This window comes from Balaenoptera physalus (assembly GCF_965194825.1).
Source record: "Balaenoptera physalus genome assembly, chromosome: 11".
In the NCBI taxonomy this organism is placed as follows: Eukaryota; Metazoa; Chordata; class Mammalia; order Artiodactyla; family Balaenopteridae; genus Balaenoptera; species Balaenoptera physalus.
In genome coordinates this window covers 108,471,082-108,489,324 of record NC_138896.1, presented here as the reverse complement: position 1 = coordinate 108,489,324, position 18,243 = coordinate 108,471,082, and the positions used below count along the sequence as shown (strand labels likewise).

Genomic DNA, 18,243 nt, shown 5'->3' with positions numbered 1-18,243 from the left:
AGGAAGAGAGAAAATAAACTTCAGGCTGAAGGCAACAGCGCGGGGCATCCTTCACTCACTGACACTGCAGCTGCCCCATGCCAGAGGGCCCAGCTCAGGGGCCACCCCCTCCGTGCCCCCCCCCAGGGGCTCCACCCTCAGGCGGTACAGGGATACCTGTGGCGCAGCAACTGTCCCCGGGTGCCGCTCCAGGCGTGGGCACCCAGCGGCAGGCCCGGCGGACGCAGGCAGGCGGCAGTCTGGTGGGAAAGCTGGGATTGAAAGGACAAAGGCGGGCAGTGGACAGAAGCCAGGCATGTGGGCACAGGAGGAAGCAAGGGGGTGGGGAGGCGGAGGGGGCGGGGAACGGAGACCCCGCAACCTGATGTCAGAGGGACAGACGTGGCCCTAGGGCTGTCCCCAAGCCCGACTCTGCGCCCTGGCTTTCCACTGGGCCACCCCAGGGAGAGCCCTGCCTCCTCCGGTACCATGTCCCTTCTGGACCCGGGGCTCCTGAGCCGGGACACCTGTCCAAGGGCTAATGCGAGGCCAAGGGCGTGTGGGGGGAACAAGGACAGGATGGAGGCAGGGCTGCTGGAGGGTGGGGCCTGCCCCCTGGACTCTGGGGTTGGGAGGCTCCTGAGGCCAGGAGGGAGGGGCACCGAAGGGCTGAGCCCAGGACCCAGCCCCTGCCCGGGGGGTCTGGAGCTGAGCCCTGCTCTGCCTCCAGGGCGCTCTGTAAACTGGGAAGTGCGGTGGACAAACGTGAGGGTGCTGTTTCCTACAGCTGCAGAATCCCGGGCATCACTGGCCCCCGCCCTGGCTGAGGGGCTGCTCCCTCCTGAGCACCGACGTGCTGTCTGCGGTCCCCTCAGGGGCCGGGAACGGCCCATTTCACAGATGGGGACGTGGGGCCCGCGGCCGGCAGCAGGGCACGCCTGCCCCCAAGGGGGAGGCTCGGCACGGCCAGGAAGGGGGTCCCCTCCGGAGGTGCTGGTGAAAAGGGTGTGAGGTCGCTCTGAAAAAGGTGATGCGTTTTCTTGGGTAACACACAGTGCCCCAGGCAGCTTTTAAAAAATTTTTAGTATATACCACTGGGAAAAGAGGGAAGAGGAAATAACAAGAAAAGAGATTCTTGTTTATAGGTCCCCGTTGGCTAAGAAAGAGGGAGATAGGAGAGCCTGGGTGCGGGGTGGGAGGGCCAGCCAGAGCCCTCGCGTTCGGGGCCCCGCGGGCTTACCCAACACACGCAGCCACAGAGCCCCTGCAACTCGGGTCAGTGACTCCGGCTCTGCTCCGGGGCCAGGGCCCAGCCACCCAGCCGAGGGCCTGCCTCCCTGGCGCCTGGCTGTGGGCGTCCGCCCAGCGCTGAGTTGAGGCTGCCAGCTCGGCATGCTGCCCTCTAACTCCAAGCATACCCCGTGCACCGTCTCCAGCCTCAGTTTACTGCCCCCTCCCCAGTAAACACACATTTGAACCCCCTCCGAAACGCGCAGTGCAGTGGTTCAGGTGGAGCTGACCCCGTCCGCCCAGCTCCAGGGCTGGCGAATCAGCACACGGCCTTCTCGGGCCATGGACGTGGTCTCAGGAATGACCACGAACCCCAGGGCTGACCAGCAGGAGGTGAGGGGTCCTGGGGGGACCAGAGCCCCCACGTGGGAACACATCCCAGGCGGAAGGCAAGCAGGAGAGGGCAACAAGAGCGCTGGAGCCCCCAGACCCAGCCACGCCGAAGCCTGAGCCCTGGGCCATTGACCAACAATGACCATTAAAATCCCTTCTGCCTTGAGTTTCTGTCCCTTGCAACCCGGAGACTTCTGGTTGATACACTCCCTCCGCCCCAGTCTGGCTTCCTTCCCCTTCCCAGGCCTGTGTTTCTAAAGTCCCAGCCTGTCCCCAAGTCTATCCCTGTGCAATGAGAGTCCAGGGGAGGAAGGTGACGAGGATATTTATAAGTTACAGACCCACCATGCGGGTCACTGAATCCTTATGGCCACCATGCAAAGTTTCAATTATTGGCCCCATCGTACTGAAAAGAAACCTGAGGTTCAGAGAGGTTAAGTCACATGCCTCAAGTCACACAGCGACTTGGCAGCAGATAAGGGGTTCCATCCGAGTAGCTACTGAGGCAGGGGGAGGTAACGGGAAAAGGCCCTGATCACCCTGATACCCCAGCCCCCACTTCTGCTCGGCCCATCCGGTTTCGGGGAGCTCGTCCTATGTACCAAAATCGCTCAGCAACCCCGGAGATGGTCAGGGACCGAAGCCCGACCAAGGACGAGGGATCTGAGGAACGCCAGGGCGCCTGCGGCCATGCCCCCTGGACTAGGTAGGGCCGGAATTGATAACAGAGCAAATGTGAGAAGACACGTGTTATCTTGGCCTGGTGAGGCCTTCGAGAGCCGGGCTGAGGATTCCAGCGAGAGCCGCACTGATTAAAAATGTATCGCTTCCCTTATTAACCATTCCAAACAGATGCCGGGACCAGCCTGACGAGGAATGAAATTAGCCACACCTGATCGCCGCCCGAGGAGCCCGGGGGCTGCTCCGATGGGACCCTCGCACGGGGACTCCTCCGGGGTCATGCACTCCCGGGGACAGGGAGCAGGGGGCAGGGGGCATCTCGGGCTCCTGGAGCCCTCAGGTCCCCAGCTCGTCCCCAGGAAATTGGATAAACTAGAGGGAAGGCCAGGGCCCGCCGCTGGGTCTGTCCAGTGAGCCTGGCCCCGAGGTACGGGTGGGCCGGGCCCCGAGCCGGCACCACGCGCGGGCTGGCTTGGACCCTGCCACCCGCAGCCTCGCCGGCCTCCTTCCGGCTGCCCTGCAACCTGTGACGAGTCCGTTTGCCAAAAGCCGAGCCACTGAACGGTCAACGTGCAGGAGGAGAAACTCACCAAGAACATGCGCTTCCTTTAACCTTTCAGTTTTAGTCGGCTGGGTTCATTTTAGTCTTCAAACTGGCACTTGAAGGAACGGTCAGTCTGTGTCTGCCCCAGCTCCTGCTGCTGGGTGGGGGAGGGACGTGGGGACCGAGGGCGGGAGAGCCAGCTGCCCGCACTACCGCTGTGCTGGCGGCACTGGGCAGCAGGGCAGTCCCGCAGGTCCAGGGAGCAGGCCGCCCGGCCGAGGGCAGCTCGGGGTGGGGGGCAGGGAGCCTGGGGCCCAGCTCCGCCAGGGGGTCTGGGAGCATGGACCAGACCCTGCTCCAAGGTCTCCAACTGGGTGTCAGGGACCGACCAGGCCCCAGCTGGCAGCTAAAGGGAGGAGGCTGGTCCCAGTGCCCTGGTGGGGTTCAGCCTTGGGGATAAGGCTTGTGACCACACAGGCCTCCCACGGAGGGACTGAGACAGGGTGTGGGGTGGTCGCGGCTTTCCTGTCCCACAGTCACCAAGGGTCCAGCTCACCAGACCCAACACCTGCCCCAGGCCTCTTTTTTCCAATTAAACTTTTAATTTTGAGATAACTATAGATTCACCTATAGTTGTTAAAAATAATACAGAGAGATCCTATCTATACTTTACCCTGTTTCCCCCACCGTCCTGCAAAACTACAGGACAACGTCACCAGCACAATGCTGACGGTACCAGCCACCATCTTGGACAGATTTCCTGTCTGATGCCTACTCGTGTGTCTCTGGTAGCGGCGGGAGGGCTTAGTTCCACGTGGTTCTACGTGCATGTTCACGTCAAGACGCACAATAGTTCCATCACCGCAAAGACCCCTCGTCCAAACCTCCTCCTGATAGCTGCAACCTGTGCTACCCTTTCTCTGGTCTAAAATGAAGTTCATGAATCACATGATCTATCTACACACATATTTTAAAACAAAAATCAACAGAATGCCCTAGTTGTAACAATACAGAGAGAAAAAGAGGAAAGCAGTTTATAACGAAGTGACCTGCGTATTAGTGGTGGGCACGCAGGGAGGCAGTCAGTTGCCCGCCCCTCTGGGTGACAGCGGCTACACACCCAGGCAGGTACAGGGGTTTGCTCGCCACTCGGGTGCCACGAGGGACGCTGCCCTCGGCGCCGTGATGCTCTCAGTGGTGACGGCTCTTGGCAGAGCTCTGAACATATCAGAATCTGATCTTCCCCTGACTGTGAGGAGAGCAGCCGCATTCCTGGAAAGGTCAATGTATGTGACAATCACGCGGAATGTGTTTAGTGGTTTAGGTGTCACGTGGAGTGAGGTGCAGGTTCAGATAACCATGCGCGGATTTTCACTTTCATGAGGATCTGGGGAGACGTTCGCAGGTCTCGGCTGTGCAGGCCTGCCCCCTACACCGTAGGGAATGCGCTCCCCGGGCTCCACCAACCAGACACCTCTCCTTGCATCCACCCCGAATGCCGCCCACGTGCCCGGCAGCCCCTGCAGAAAGCCCCTAGCACACTCTCTAACCCCACACTGGCAACTCCACCTGTATCTGTGTCCTCTGGGCAGGAGTCGCTGCCCCCCAGGATGCAGTCCATGCCCAGCGCTTAACAGAAGCTAATAAATGTGCCAACAGAACGGATCTGGAAATGACAGCCCGCCCAGGACAAACAGGCTGCTGGGAGGCCTGGTGTGATCTTATCCTCGGATGCCCCAGGACCAGACCCGCCCACCTCCGCTCTCCTGCCGCGGCTTTGCTTCCTTCATGGAGACCATTCTGCCAGCCACCGGTCAGGGCTTCCCGCTAGACGGAGAACATCACCTCCTTCAGGGGCTTGCTGGTTACCATGTCCCCCCAGGGGGCCCTCAAATCCAGAACTGCAAAGCAGCGATTGGAAACTCTTTGTGTAACTGGCTGGGTGGTTGAGGCACTTCAACAATAAAGTATTTCCATCGACGCACAGAACTTTCCCAGAGAGACCCCAAGAAACTGGACACAGTGGCGGCCTCTGGGCAGAGGGACAGGGGAGGGAGGCGCCTTTGCACTGTGTACAGACATTTTTGTACCATGTGGATGAATTATCTCTCAATTATATGAATAAACAAAGAACAGCCAAAAAAGATGGAAACAGGTATTATTGGTGTGATTAAAAACTTCTGAGCACCTACTGTGTGCCAGGTACCCCCAAGGACCCAACTCCTTGGGCTACTTATATCCTGGAGGACTGGATTCTGGGTGGGGAGACCAGAGCCTCATGTCCACGCCCCCCCGACCCTCCCCTGGGACAGAAACTTGGACAAAGGCAGTGGAGGCATCAGCCAGCAGGTGTCCAGCAGACCCAGCCCTCCCCAGACAATGTCACAGGTCCTCGGGGCTGAGTGGCCCATCAGAGAAGGAGGCTGAACTTTACCACTCACACCTGCCTTTGTTCAAGAAAGGGTAAATCAAAACCACAGTGAGGTGCTACTTCACACCCTGAGGACTGCTATCACAAAAACAAACAAACAAACAAAAAACACAAAACAAAATAGCAAGTGTGAGCGAAGATGTGGAGAAAGTGGAATCCCTGTGCAATGGTGGTGGGAATGTAACATAGTGCAGCTGCTGTGGAAAACAGTACGGAGGTTCCTCAAAAAGTTAAACATAGAATCGCCATATGATCCAGCAATTCTTCCGGGTATATACATAAAAGAATTGAAAGCAGGGTCTCAAAGATATATTTGCACACCGATGTTCAATTATTCACAGTAGCCAAAAGGTGGAAGCAACACAGGTGCCCACAGACAGACGAATGGATCAACAAAGTGTGGTCTATACACACAGTGGAATCTTATTCAGCCTTAAAAGGAAGGAAATCCTGACCCAGGCTGCAACATGGATTAACCTTGAAAACATGATGCTAAGCGAAATAAGCCAATCACAAAAAGACAAATACGACGTGATTCCACTTATATGAGTTCCTAGAGCAGTCAAGTCCATAGAGACAGAAAGTAGGATGGTGGGCGCCCGGGGCCTGGGGCAGGGGAAGGGGGGCTCGTGTTTAGTGGGGACTGAGCTTCAGTTTGGGAAGAAGAGAAAGTTCTGCAGATGATGGTGGTGATGGCTGCACAACAGTGTGAATGTTCTTAATGCCACCGAACTGCACGCTTAAAAACGGCTAAACTGGTAAATTTCACGTTATGCGTATTTTACCACGATTTTAAAAAGACGGTTATTGGTGTCTTGCCAGGCCAGGGCCTACACGGACGCCAGGAAACAAAGGCAGGGCCTCGCCTGGGAAGCTCCCAGTCGGCGGGGGAGACGGAGAGGCAGGTGGCTGGGGACAACAGAGGGGCTTGCACTGTGGCAAAGGGGAGGACCGGTGACGGGGAACTCGGCGAGGAGACAGTTTGCCTGGGGAGCCGAGAGAGAGGCGTGATCGGATCTCGAGGTCTGAGGTGAGGGGGAGAAAGGGCCCGCCCGGCGGAGGGACCAGCAAGGGCTCTCCCGAAAGGGCAGGCAGGACGGGAGCGGGGTGGGCCTCTGGGGCCGTATTTGTCGTGTGTCCCCGCTTGAGACTGTCAGCTGCAGGCGGCAGGGCCTGGCCCGGCACACAGACTAGGTGCTTGACAACCACTGTGGAGTGAGTGAATGAATGAGCTGGTGGATGATGACCGCCCCGGGGACCACAAGTGATACACAGGACGGGCTGTGTGTGAAAGAGCCAGAACGTCTGACACTCAGTTTCTGCTTCTGGTAGGCCCTGGCCCCTCTCCCCTCAGCCTCCTGTGTGAGTCCGCATAACAGGACCATCAAAAGCTGACCCTGCCGCTCTCGTTCCAGATGAGGTCACAGGCCCAGAGAGGGCAAGAGGCTGGCCCAGGGTCACACAGCAAGGCAGGGGCAGAGCTGGAGCGCAGCATCCTTCCCCTGCTCTGTGAGCTCCAGGGAGGGCCAGGGCCTCAGAGACCAAGGGGCAGGGGTGAGTGGAGGGAGAGAGAGAGAACAAGAGCCAGTGAGCAGGTTGCGGGGGAGGAAGGAGCAGACACAGGGTTTGCGGAAAGCAGCAGGCCTCAAGGTGAGCCTGGTGGGCACTTAGCACCCGGCAACAATGCCTCCTAGGTCCCTGCAGGTGGAGACAAAACCAATTTCATCCCCAGGCCCCAGATGCTGGGCTCCCTGCCGCTGCCAGACAAGGCACCCTCAGCGCCCTGGACGAGGGCCGGAGCCGTGGCCACGTTCTAGTTCCAGGCGGAGCGCGCATGGGGGGAGGGGCAGAACCCCGTGGCCGGAGGTCAGGAACCTGATCAGGGACAAGGCACCAGGGGCCGTGTCTGTCACCCGGCTGTGCCTGGCCGCCCTCCGGCCCTGCTGTCTGCCCACCTTCTGTGCACCTGCGTCTTCCCTCAAGGGCGGACAGAATGGGGCTGCTGAAGAGTGGGGTCTGGGGAGGAAGGACAGACCCCACAGGAGACGGTGCAGGAAAGCGCTTTGCCAAGGGCGGGCGGCAAGGACGAGCCCCACCCCGGTCCTGGCTCGGTAGTGTCCCTCAGGGCGAGCTGGGGGGTCCCTGTCCACACCCCTGGGCACCTGCCAGGCCAGACCGGAACTGAGTGTGAAGGTCAGCCTCACGGTGGAGAGGGGACGGGTCCCTCTCACCCGGGCCACAGAGCTGCCTGGCAGGCCACGAGCCGGGGCCTCTGGGGACCACCCTGGCTCCCGGGCCGGCCCTGAGCAGACCTGCAGGCAGCAGCTGCCCACGGCCCGAGGCGGTGCGGAGGGCAGAGGGCCTGGGATGAGGGCGCTGCTGCTCTCCGGGACACGTGTGCCCCGCTGCAGGCACAGGAAAAGGACGGCGGAGAGCCCCGCCCGGTCTCCCTACCCCCAACCTCCTTCTACAGTCCAGCGATGGAACTGCGGCCGCCACCTCGGAGCAGAACCCTCCGTGGCTGCCCATGGCCCCTGCCTGCAGGGGAGCCCCTCCGCCTCCTGTCCTGGTCCCGCCCACGCATCCGGGCTCTCCTCTCACCTCCTTCTTGCTCACCCTCAGGGGTGCGGGGCTGGAGCCAGACGCGATCACTGAGTAAAAGCCTGCGGTACATCACAGAGCACTAGAGCCGGGCTCTGGGGCTGCCCTGTCTGCGCGCAAGCCCAGCTCTACCCCTCACTGAGGCAAGTTATTCGGTGACTCAGTTGCAATGTCTGTACAAAGGGGATAACAACAGTCCCTCTTCCCAGGGTCTCTGTGAAGGTCAAATGAGCTCACGCCTGCAGAATGCTTGCAACCTGAGGCCTGAGGTTTGCATACCCGGAGCGCCCTCCCCTCCTTGACCACCTGGCAACCTCCCTTCACCCTCCACGCCTGCTGTGGGTTGCGGGAACCCTCCCCACCTCTGGGTCACCGTCCTGTTCCGGCCCTTGGTACTCATATACTGACACCGTCTGTTCATGGCCTGCAGGCTGCCAGAAGGCAGAAACTATTTCTTACTGGGCTCTGTACCCCCTTGCTTAGGGCAATGCCTGGCACAAGATTCATCATTCATTCAATCAACAAAGATTTACTGAGCAACTACTATATGCCCAGTGCTTTTCTAGGCGCTGGAGATGCAGCAGCTAACACACTGTCAACCTCTCTGCCCTGGTGCAGCTGACACTCTAGTGGCCAAGATGGACCAACCAACCCCCAAGTAGGGACACAGCGGCGGGCCAGACGGAGACAGTGCTGGGCAGGGAAGGGGCGGGGGAATGTCAGGGTGGGATCCGCCATCTAGATTCGGTGGCTCCAGGCAGAGTGAATGAATGAATGAGCAAATGAATGAATGAATTATAAATGAGCACCTCACTTCAGCCCCCTCCCCGCCAGCAGCTCTGAGAGTCTCACACACTCACTGCAAACTCCCTGCAGCCCGACTCCCTGCATTCCAGTAGCAGGAAGTGATGTGCCCGTGTTAGGCGTAGTTTCGGTTGGGAGGGGGCTGACATTAATTAAGACCCCATTAATTAAGCTGTCAGTACAGTAATGGCCTTGGTTGTTAGCAAATTTGATTAAGGAACTGATTCTTGGAGGCCTCATGATTTCCCCATCTCATTAATAAATCTTCTCCTGCTCCCACTGTCATCCTTTCTCTCATTCACTTGGCCACCTCCATCAGTGCCTGAGCTCCCAGATGGGGACCCGCCTCCTCTCAGTGCCTACGGAGTCTAGATTCCAAAGCTCTCTTGGGAGCCCAAAGGGTGGAGGGGAAGAGACTGGAGGACAGGGAGGCGGGAAAGGGATGGGGCAGGTCGCTGGCAGGGCTCCTTCTGGAGCACGTCTGTCTAGCCCTGGTGTGTGGCATATTGAGGGAGGGATGTACCGCCAAATGCATGGCAGGAAGCAGCCATGAGACCTCAGTCAAGTTGCTACCCCTTTCTGAGCCTCAGTTTCCTCCTCTGTAAAATGGGATCATTAACACCCCACTTTATGGCAGTGGTGAGAACCAATGAGGCAAGCGGCATGAGAAGCCTTGAAGCCCAGCAGTGCAGCTCTGATGGTGGCTACGGTGGTCCTGGGCTGGCGTCTCCAGCTGTCCTGAAAGTTAAGCATCTGGAGACACTCAACTCCCCAGCTCTCCCCACATTGAAAGCCCAGGGAACAACAAGGTTTGAGCTGCAGGTGCGGGATAGCCCTGGTTCTGGTCCCCAAATCTTTCTATAAAGCAGTGTGACCCCTCCTCTTCAGCCACCCCCTTCCCAGTCTCTCTGCAATCTCTGGTGCCTGTGGGTTTGGTGGCAGCACGTGGGGGGACGGCCTGGGGGTTGTGCTGCCAGACTGTGGGAGCCTGAAAGCCAGGGCAGCATGGAGAGACCCACAGGAGGGAGGCAGGGAGCCCAGAGTGCCCAACGGGCTGCCCTTCCCACAGCCCAGCCCCTCTCCCAGGCGAGCGGGTGAGACAGGCGTGGTCTGTGGGTCCCTCCAGGGGCCAGGTGTTAAAATGCAGGTTCCTGGGCTCCCGGCAGACCGAATGAGTCTGTACTGGTATCCAGGAGGGGTACTGAAATCAGTATGGTAGCTGTGTCCTCAGTAAAATCACAATCGGATAGGATTGGGCAATGATGCCAAGGGAAATGGTTGCATCTGTGAACATCAGCCACAGCTGTGCAGCAAAATCACGCGGAGAACTAAAACGATCCTGAGGCTTGGGCCCTCCCTGGACCCATAAACTGGAATCTCTGGGGATGGGATTGAGGCATGGGAGTTTTAAAAAATTCTCCATTGCTTCTAGCGCAGAGCCTGGGCTGAGACCCCCACCCTCAGGCCAGGACACTCCAAGTTTCCTGGGGAGGTTTGCTGAGCCTCAGTTTCCCCATCTCTAGAATGGGAGTCTTAGTGTCTGCCCAGCCAAGGCTGCTGTGCGAATTCCATCACTGAGACCAGGAGCTGGGCCTAGTGCAGGCAACGTCCGACATCACATTTCACCCTGAGGACACCCCCTCTCCCCCAGGGTTTAACAGTCCCTGAGAGTTGAGAATTTCTCTGACATCAGGCTCCTGGGCCCAGGCAAAGGTGTGGCAGAAAAAAGACGGCTGCCTCGGACCTATTCCCAGCAACAGCAGAAGTTCCATGCTGGGAAAGGATTTACTATTTGTTTCCCAGAAAAGCCGGGGCCTTGTCACAGGGAGGGAGAACTCTGGCGTGTTCTGCTCACGTCAACAAACCAACCCGTGGGCTTTTCCACTTAAAAAGCAAATGAACATCACAGCAAACCACAGACCCAGGCCACCTTCATCACCCCAGGGGCTCCCGCCCGGGCCGACTGACACAGTGGCAGGAGCAATGTTTCCTTTCCTTCACGCTCCGTTAGCGAGAGAGCTGTCTGTCCCCTGATGGAGGGGGATGGGTGCGGTTTCACTAGGGGCTCCAGGGGCCCTTCTCATGGTATAGGGGGGTTCAAGGCCTTGGAGTGCACCCCAGATGTCCCCCTACATAATGTTCCAGGCCTCACCTTTCTAGTCCGGGGGACTGAGCCCAGCCTAAGGGTCCAGCTCTGCCCTCTGATCTTACAAGGTCTGAGGTCACTGAACAGCCCCAAGAGGCCTGGCCTGCGTAAGGTACCTAGGGCAGGAGGAGACGTGGGTCTGTGTCTCAACCCCTATGGCTTCCAATCCCAGAGGAGGGGTCCTGTAAGGCCAGAGACCTAAGGCTGCTCACCCCAGAACAGAACATCGCAGAGCCCCGGAGAGCTGCGAGGGAAGCTGGCATTCTGATGCGACGCCCCAGGAAGCCTGGCTTAACGAGGCCCAGGCTTGGCTTTCCATAAATACCCGGACCTGTGATGTCACTGCCCCGCGCAGACTTTCACAGCCTCTGCCGTTGGCCTGGGGCCCAGCAGACAGGTGTTTGCCTCTGGCCCACAGAACACCTGGGTGGCACAGAGGGACACTGTTGCTCCCTGCTCACAAGGGCAGGCTGGACCTTCACCTGTCCCTGGAGGGCACAGCACCCTGTGCCCACCCTGACCTTCCTGCCAACCTTCCATCAGCGGTGGCTGAAGTGCCAGTCACGGAAGAGCCGGGCACGAGAAGCTTTTTCCAAACGGACACAGGAGGGCTGTACCAAACGCCACAATGGTAGCAGCAGGTCGGGGGACCCTGTACATAGATTTGGGGTGCTACCCACCCTCAGAGACAGGGAATTTTACAGCCCAACAGAGTCCTGCTGACTAACAGCCTTTCCCTCATCGTTACCACTGACAAACACCTCCACTGCAGGGGACAAATGCTGGCATCTCTGCCTGGTGGCCAGCTCCCTCTGCAAGCCACCTGCACGGCAACCCACCCCTCCCCGCACAGAGCCCCCGCTCCAGCTCCAAGCTGGGCTGCGGCCCCTCTGGCCTCGAGTTCCAGGCATAAACCTGCCACCTATACTCACAAATAGCGTCTTCTGCACGCCATCCTGTTTGGGGGCAGTTTTCCCTTCTCTCTCCCTCTCCAGTGGTGGAGGCTCAACGTGGTTGGAGGCGCGCAGATGCTCAGGCGAGAAGTGGAAGGGAATAAAATTAAATCGAGGGCGAGTCACATTCCCGGGGGTGGCGGGCTGCTCCACAGAGGCTGGGCCAGGAGCGGGGGGTGGCAGCAGCGGGCTCCGAGGGGCCCAGGTAACGCAGGGCTCACGCCGAGCCTGGCAGCCTGTGAAGACGTGGTCGCCAGGTTGGCGGGGGGGGCGTGGGCCTCGCTGCTACCTGAGACCACCTCGGGCTTTTTCCCTCCCGCACATCCGTGGTGGCGGGGCGCTGGGGGGAGGGGAGGGCTGGGGGAGTGTCCGCACCCGCTTTGCTCTCGCAGCATCCGGAGGAGGGACCGGCGCAGAGACTCCCCCGCGCCCCAGGAGCTACGTAGTGCGGCCGCGCTGGACCAATCGCCGAGGCGCTCGTCGCCATGGCAACCGCAGCATCAGGAGCGGCCGCCCAGTGGCGCCCTCGCTGCAAAGTCACCCACCAGGCGGAGAGCGCCCGCGCCACGGCCGGCACTCGGAACCTGGAAATCTGTTGCTAAAATGCATGCGCTGTCCCGGAGCCTACGATGACGCTGCTTCCCAGGGTGGCTTCTCTGCCTTTGCGACGGAGACGTGCGAGGCACGGAGCGCACGGGGTTGGCGCCCTGGAGTCAGGCCGACAGATTCCCAGACTGGCTCTGCCTCTCAAAGGCCCCGAGATCTTGGGCAAGCCGCCTCTCTTCTGGGAGCCTCGATCTATGATACTGTAAAATGGGATCATAGCAGCTATGTCACAGGGTTCCAGGAGGGCTTACCACACACAGCAGCCGCATGGATGCGGAGCTGCTATCATTCGTGCTGGCCATGTCCTGGGGCTAGCGGAATCTCTGGTCTAGCTGTGGTGCCCGCTCATTCATTTACCCACTCACTCACTCATTCCAAAGGCACTGCTGTGGGACAGGCAACCCAGTGGTGAATAAGGCAAAGTTATCTGTCCTCATTCATTCATTAGAATGCCCCGTTTACAACAGGGAAATAGGAAGTCAACATGTAGTCAAAGATATAATTTTGCATAGTAATAAGGATCAGGATAAAAATAAAGCAGAAGGCGGGAGGGAGGGGGAGGGGAGGGAGGGAAGCCCCCTCCCTCACATCAGAGGTGGGGGGGTCAGAGAGGGCACATGTGGGCTGAGACATGTATGATGGAAGATCTAGGGGAGGAACATTCCAGGCAGAGGGACGATCTAGTGTCAAGGTCCTGAGGCAGAAATGAGCTTAGTGGGTTTGAGTACCATTGAGGACGCCAGTGTGGCTGGAGTGAGTGAGTCACCGGGAGGTGACAATGAGAAGGTCGCCATCCATCCTCCCCTCCTAGATTCACTTTGAACTGATCAGAGTATTTTACAGAAGAGGAAACTAAAGCCAGAGGTTCAGCAACTGGCCCAGGGTCACACAGCTGGTGGGCGGCACACCAGGGCAGTCTGGCTCCGGAGTCTCGGCTCTTAAGCTCTTGCAAAACTTCCTCATTGGGACAATTACATGAGCAAATGGGTAGGAATGCCGCGGCCCCTTGGCGGCAACTCAGAAGGCCATTCTCTTCTTCCCATTCTCTCTGGGCTTTCAGACCCGCTGAATGTAGGCGAAGGAGGGTTGCTGCATCGTCTAGTTTTGTTTTAGTCTTTCCTTTACAGTGGAGGAAACAGAACTCAGAGAAGGCAAGTGACTTGCCTGAAGTTGCACAGCACAGAGTGGCAGGGGTGGGACTGGGAGCCAGTTCTTCTGGCTGTACACCCTCACGTGGAGCAGGAGTAGAGATGAGGGCTGGGCGACGGAGGTGAAGGGCATCAGAACTGCAAGAGGCTTCCTGAATCACACCTTTGAAGGACCCATCTTCCTCCAGCAGGTACTTCACTCCCCGAGAAGAAGGCTGTCAGGTAAGTGGGCTGAACTTGTGGCAGAGCCCACCCACCTCTCTCCCCACTGCAGCTGCACAAGATTTTAAGAACAAGGCAAAAACCACAACAACTATGACCACGAGGCTGGTTTTGTTTCAGCTCCGATGTTTAGTGACTCCTCAGAGGCCCCCCACTCAGAGGGGGCTCACCTCCATGCATGGCAGAGCCAAGGCTCAAACCCCCCGATCTCTGTGGCTCCCAGGCCTGGGCCCTAGCATCTCTCCTCAGGACCTCCTCAGAGTGGGGATTATTTTATCACATCCATTTTCCACCGGCAGGGCCGGCTCCAGTGTCCCTTTCCTGGGTCTCCACTTTCGGAACCCTGGAGCCTCCCTGGGGGTCATGATATCACCTGCACGCCCACTGCTTTTTGACACTTCCTCTTCACAAACTTACATGTGTGTTTCTTACATGTTAGCCTGTTATTTCAAAATAAGGCAAATGGAGAAGACCCCGGAGTTCAGACGCAAATGCCAAGACTGTAGGTGTTTACAAGGCACGTGGGTAGGTGCTAGATTTCTGAAGGTGGGTTTCTAGCACAGGGTCAGGTGCAAGGGAGTCTCCAAAAATTGTCGAGCTGAGATTAGAGACCCACAGGCTTGTCCTTTCGGGAAGTGACAAAGGTCACTCAGCAAGGGGGCGTGCCCACACGTGCAGGCGTGTGTGTGGGCTTTGCCTGCATCACACCAAGCCTGCACCATCACCATCGGAGGGTGGGTTTGTCAGCACACTTTGCAGATGTGAAGGCTGAGGTCAGGAGCGGGTCCAAGGGCACACAGTGAGGAAGTGGCGCCGCAGGACTTTAGTACTGAGCGGTTGGTGGGGCTCTCCCAACCATAACCAGATGCCTGGGGTGGGGAGCATGGGGCAGCCGGCCTTTCCAAAGGCAGGCTCACCCACCCACCCCCTCCTGCAGGCCCGGGCCTGGGGCACATCGGAACTGGCGTTGGGACAGGTCCTCACCCCAGCAGTCACCTACTCCCTGGGTCACTCCGGAAATGCCAGCATTCACCCCCTGCCCCCCACCTGGTCACTGTGGACCCCTGGAAGCAACCCAGACTGGGAGAAGAAAGCAGAGGCCAACGGTGGTAGGGAAACGTTTCACACCCAGGACTTCCCGCCTCCACTGGAAAATTCCACCCTGCAGGCGGACAGCTCATTCACACAGACAGCCTGCTGCTCCCGCAGCCTGGGGCCACTGTCCCCATCTGTCCCCACCGTGCAAGGAGCACAACAGCATGTGACGGAGGAAGGACAGAGAGGGCTGGAGCAGGGAGTCAACAGATCCCCAGGCCACGGGACCTTCCAGGCCACTGCTGGGGGGGGGGAGGGCAGTCCCAGCATCTTCCCATCTACATTCTGACTCTTCAAATCTCAGAATCACAAATCCTTCAAGGCCTGGAATTCTTTTTTCATTCTTGCTTAAGCTTTACGGTTTAAAGGAACAATCTTAAATTCATAAATAACATGAAAATCTCTTCTCCTTAAACAAAACAAGGTCCCCTTGACCACTCCCCCAATTCTCACTGCCCTAGCCCACCTCTGCAGAGGTACCCACTGTCATCTGTCAGGATGTACCCTCCAGAACGTTTCCTATGCATTAAGCTACATACACATGCCCGTAGAAAGTATCAAGTACTATGCAGACCCTAAAAAGTGGTATCATATTAAGTTACGAAATTAAAAAGTCAATACACCAAAAGGCATAACGATGCAGACAGTGAGCTCTGGGTATGCCCCACCCACTATGAGAGTTGGAACACAGTGGGTCTGATGGCAGCCATGGCCACCTCTGCTCCATCCCCACACCAGCCCCCCTCCTCACACACCCACAGTGAACTCACTCCCGTAGCAAATCTCTCCGTGCAGTTTTCCTACGGGGCTAGGCACCCACACACAGCAGGAACACTCGTGCATGCTTCTAGACTTTACATAAACGGAATCACGCCACCTGTCATTTTCCATGAAGCTCTTTCGCCCCCAGCATACACTCAGGACACTGAATCCTGGAACCCCTAACCCACAGGCTATCCTGTGCAGTTGCCAAATCCCAGGCGTGGGCTCAGCTCTTGCAGCTGGGCGGGGGGGTCCCCCAGGCCGTGAACAGCCCTCGCACCCCTGCCCCTGCCCCACCACGTTCAGGGAGCTGAGGAAGGGAAGAAGTGGCCTCAGCAATGATCTCTGGAAACGTGGGCGGGCTCCTGGGGGCTGGGCTCACCCCGTCTGCTGTGCACGTTACTCCCCGTGTCCCGTGCCCTGTCCTGGGGGAGAAGGGGTCCCTGACACGTGGCTGAAACGCAACGGCTGCTGCTTCTTGGAGCCATTCTGGAGCCCCGGCTGACAGAGAGCTGGAAACCACCTGGCTGGCATCGGTCTCTGCGCTCCCGCTGCCGTGCCAGGCTTGCCAAGGACACCCGGTCCAAGGAGCCCGCCCGGGAGAAGCGAGGGAGCCGGGGCCCCGCAGATGCTCCCGCAGATGCTCTGGCGGCACTTGGGATGTGCTGGCGGGAGGGGGGAGGCGTGGAGGCCAGCGCTGCAGGGTGTGCCGGCTTCAGTGGGGCTGGGACTAGACTTGGCGTCCGATCACCCAGAGGGCGAGAGCAAGCGGGGGCAGCGGGTCCCGGGAGCCTGTGTGCCGCTTCCCGCGGGAGGCAGGCTGGGCGGGAAGGTGCAGGTGGGGCATCGCTGGCCGGCCTAAGGCCTGCGTGGGCGGCAGGGCAGGAGGACCAGCCCCAGACGCGGAGCCAGAGGTGACGGGTCCGAGCGTGCGCGGGGTGGTGGGCCCCTCCCTCTCCCAGCAGGGGCGGTGCCTCCTCTCCGCCCCCCTCGAGCGGCTGCACCCTCTCGGCAGGCAGGCAGTGCAGCCCGGCGGTCAAGACCAGAAGCCACCTCTGCCACCAGCGGTGGGACTTGGGGCAGGCGACCCAAGCTCAGCCGCTTCCGAAAGCCTCAGCTAGTCGGGGTGCTGGGCTGCTGGGCGGCTCGCAGAACTGCAGCCGGCTGGGCCTGGAGTCGGGGGACCCGGGCTAAGGCCTGCGCACAACCCCCCTCGCCTGCCGCCAGGTGGAAGTGAGAGCGGGCGGTGGCCCCCGCAGCCCCGGCGGCTTGCACAGACCCCACAGCGGCTCCCACTTCTCACCCTGTTTGTATTATTTGATTAATAGTCTCCTCTAAGTCTAAAATAATTTTCATTTAAAAGCAAAACTTCCAGTCACTATTACAAATCGTGTACCTGACAGGCTGGTTAGACCACCGAGAAATATTCAAATAAATATGGTTATGAAAGAAAAGCTGCCCACCTGAGACCCTCCCTTGGCCCCGGGATGTCTGGGCGCCCCAGCCTGGGAAACCCCATGCTGAGGCCAGGGAGGCGGGCAGGTGGGCACAGGGCAGGTGGCGGGGTCGGCCCTGCTCACTGGCTGGGTCAGGGTAGACCGGGGACCTGCTCGTGGTCACTGCTGGGCTGGTAACTGCTCCTTTCCTTTCCAGAAGGCCCACCTGCCCTTCTGTGTGTGTGTCTGTGTGTGTGAGGGTGTGTCTGTCTGTCTGTCTTTGGTGATTTGCACTGCTCCCTGGGACAGGGCTGAGGCCTCTGAGATCCGTATGAAGGGGGCAGCACCCCCCATGCCACCTGACAGCATCCCTAGGGGCTGGTCTCCTCCCAGGTCCTCCTGGGAATCTAGGAGCCGAGCCGGGCTGTGTGTGTGCTTGACTGCCAGGAGGGCTGCATCGCGGCCCCGCCCCCGGCCCCGGGGCCAGGAGCGTTCCCTGATCACAAAGCAGCACTAATTCTCTACCCACTTGCTGCTTCATCCATAAAACGCTGACTGATGCCGGCCCGTCCAGGCAGTGGGGGTCCAAGGTGAGAAAGAGCCACGTCTCCCGCCTGGAGGAAGGGAATGGGCACATCCTGGGGCCGTGGTGAACCGCCACCTGTCTCCCTGCCCCGAGCCGCCCCTCCTGCTTCACCCCTGCACCCCCTCGGCGCCTGGGGTTCGGGTGGGGCTGATTCTTCTCCCGGCTCAGGATCGGGCACAGGACTCGAGCTGGGCCCTGAGAGGAAGCCCGACTTCACTGGCGTTGTTGGGAGAGAGAACCTCTGGACTTAAGCTTGAGCTCAGACCTGAGAGATACAAGCTGGTGCTTCACCCAGGCGCCCGACAAGGAGCCGGAATGAGAGCGGCAGAGGGACAGCCTCTGGATCCAGCGACACCTGAAGCTTTGAGGTCATGTGAGCTGATAAGCCCATTTCACCTGGGCCAGTCTGAAGTGGGCCCTCTGTCACTTACGACCCAAAGTCCCAATACCTGTGCCTTTTAACAGTTATAATTCTGAGTGAATATTGTAATACTGAGTGACTGTTTCCATAGAAGTTACACAGAATACCTTATAAGTGGGAGGGAAGGAGGGGTAAGTTCTTGGGCAAAAGGAAATGGGAAGGAAAAGTGGAAGTTTCCTGAAGGGCAGGATGTGGACGCTGAGCC

The 18,243-nt window shown here is 58.9% G+C and overlaps 1 protein-coding gene across 8 annotated transcripts in view; it reads right to left on the bottom strand.

Moving 5' to 3' along the window:
• The window catches only part of IQSEC1 (IQ motif and Sec7 domain ArfGEF 1), a 330,464-nt gene that overhangs the window by 145,116 nt on the left and 167,105 nt on the right, over nucleotides 1-18,243 (bottom strand). The window contains exon 1 of one of the 8 annotated variants that reach the window (XM_082413928.1): nucleotides 11,742-11,973. The exons of the other annotated variants lie outside the window; for them this stretch is intronic. Coding sequence (XP_082270054.1) covers nucleotides 11,742-11,764 — 23 coding nt within the window. The 5' untranslated portion in view covers nucleotides 11,765-11,973. Of the gene's footprint in view, nucleotides 1-11,741; nucleotides 11,974-18,243 lie in introns of those variants that run through there. 8 annotated transcript variants of the gene reach the window in all.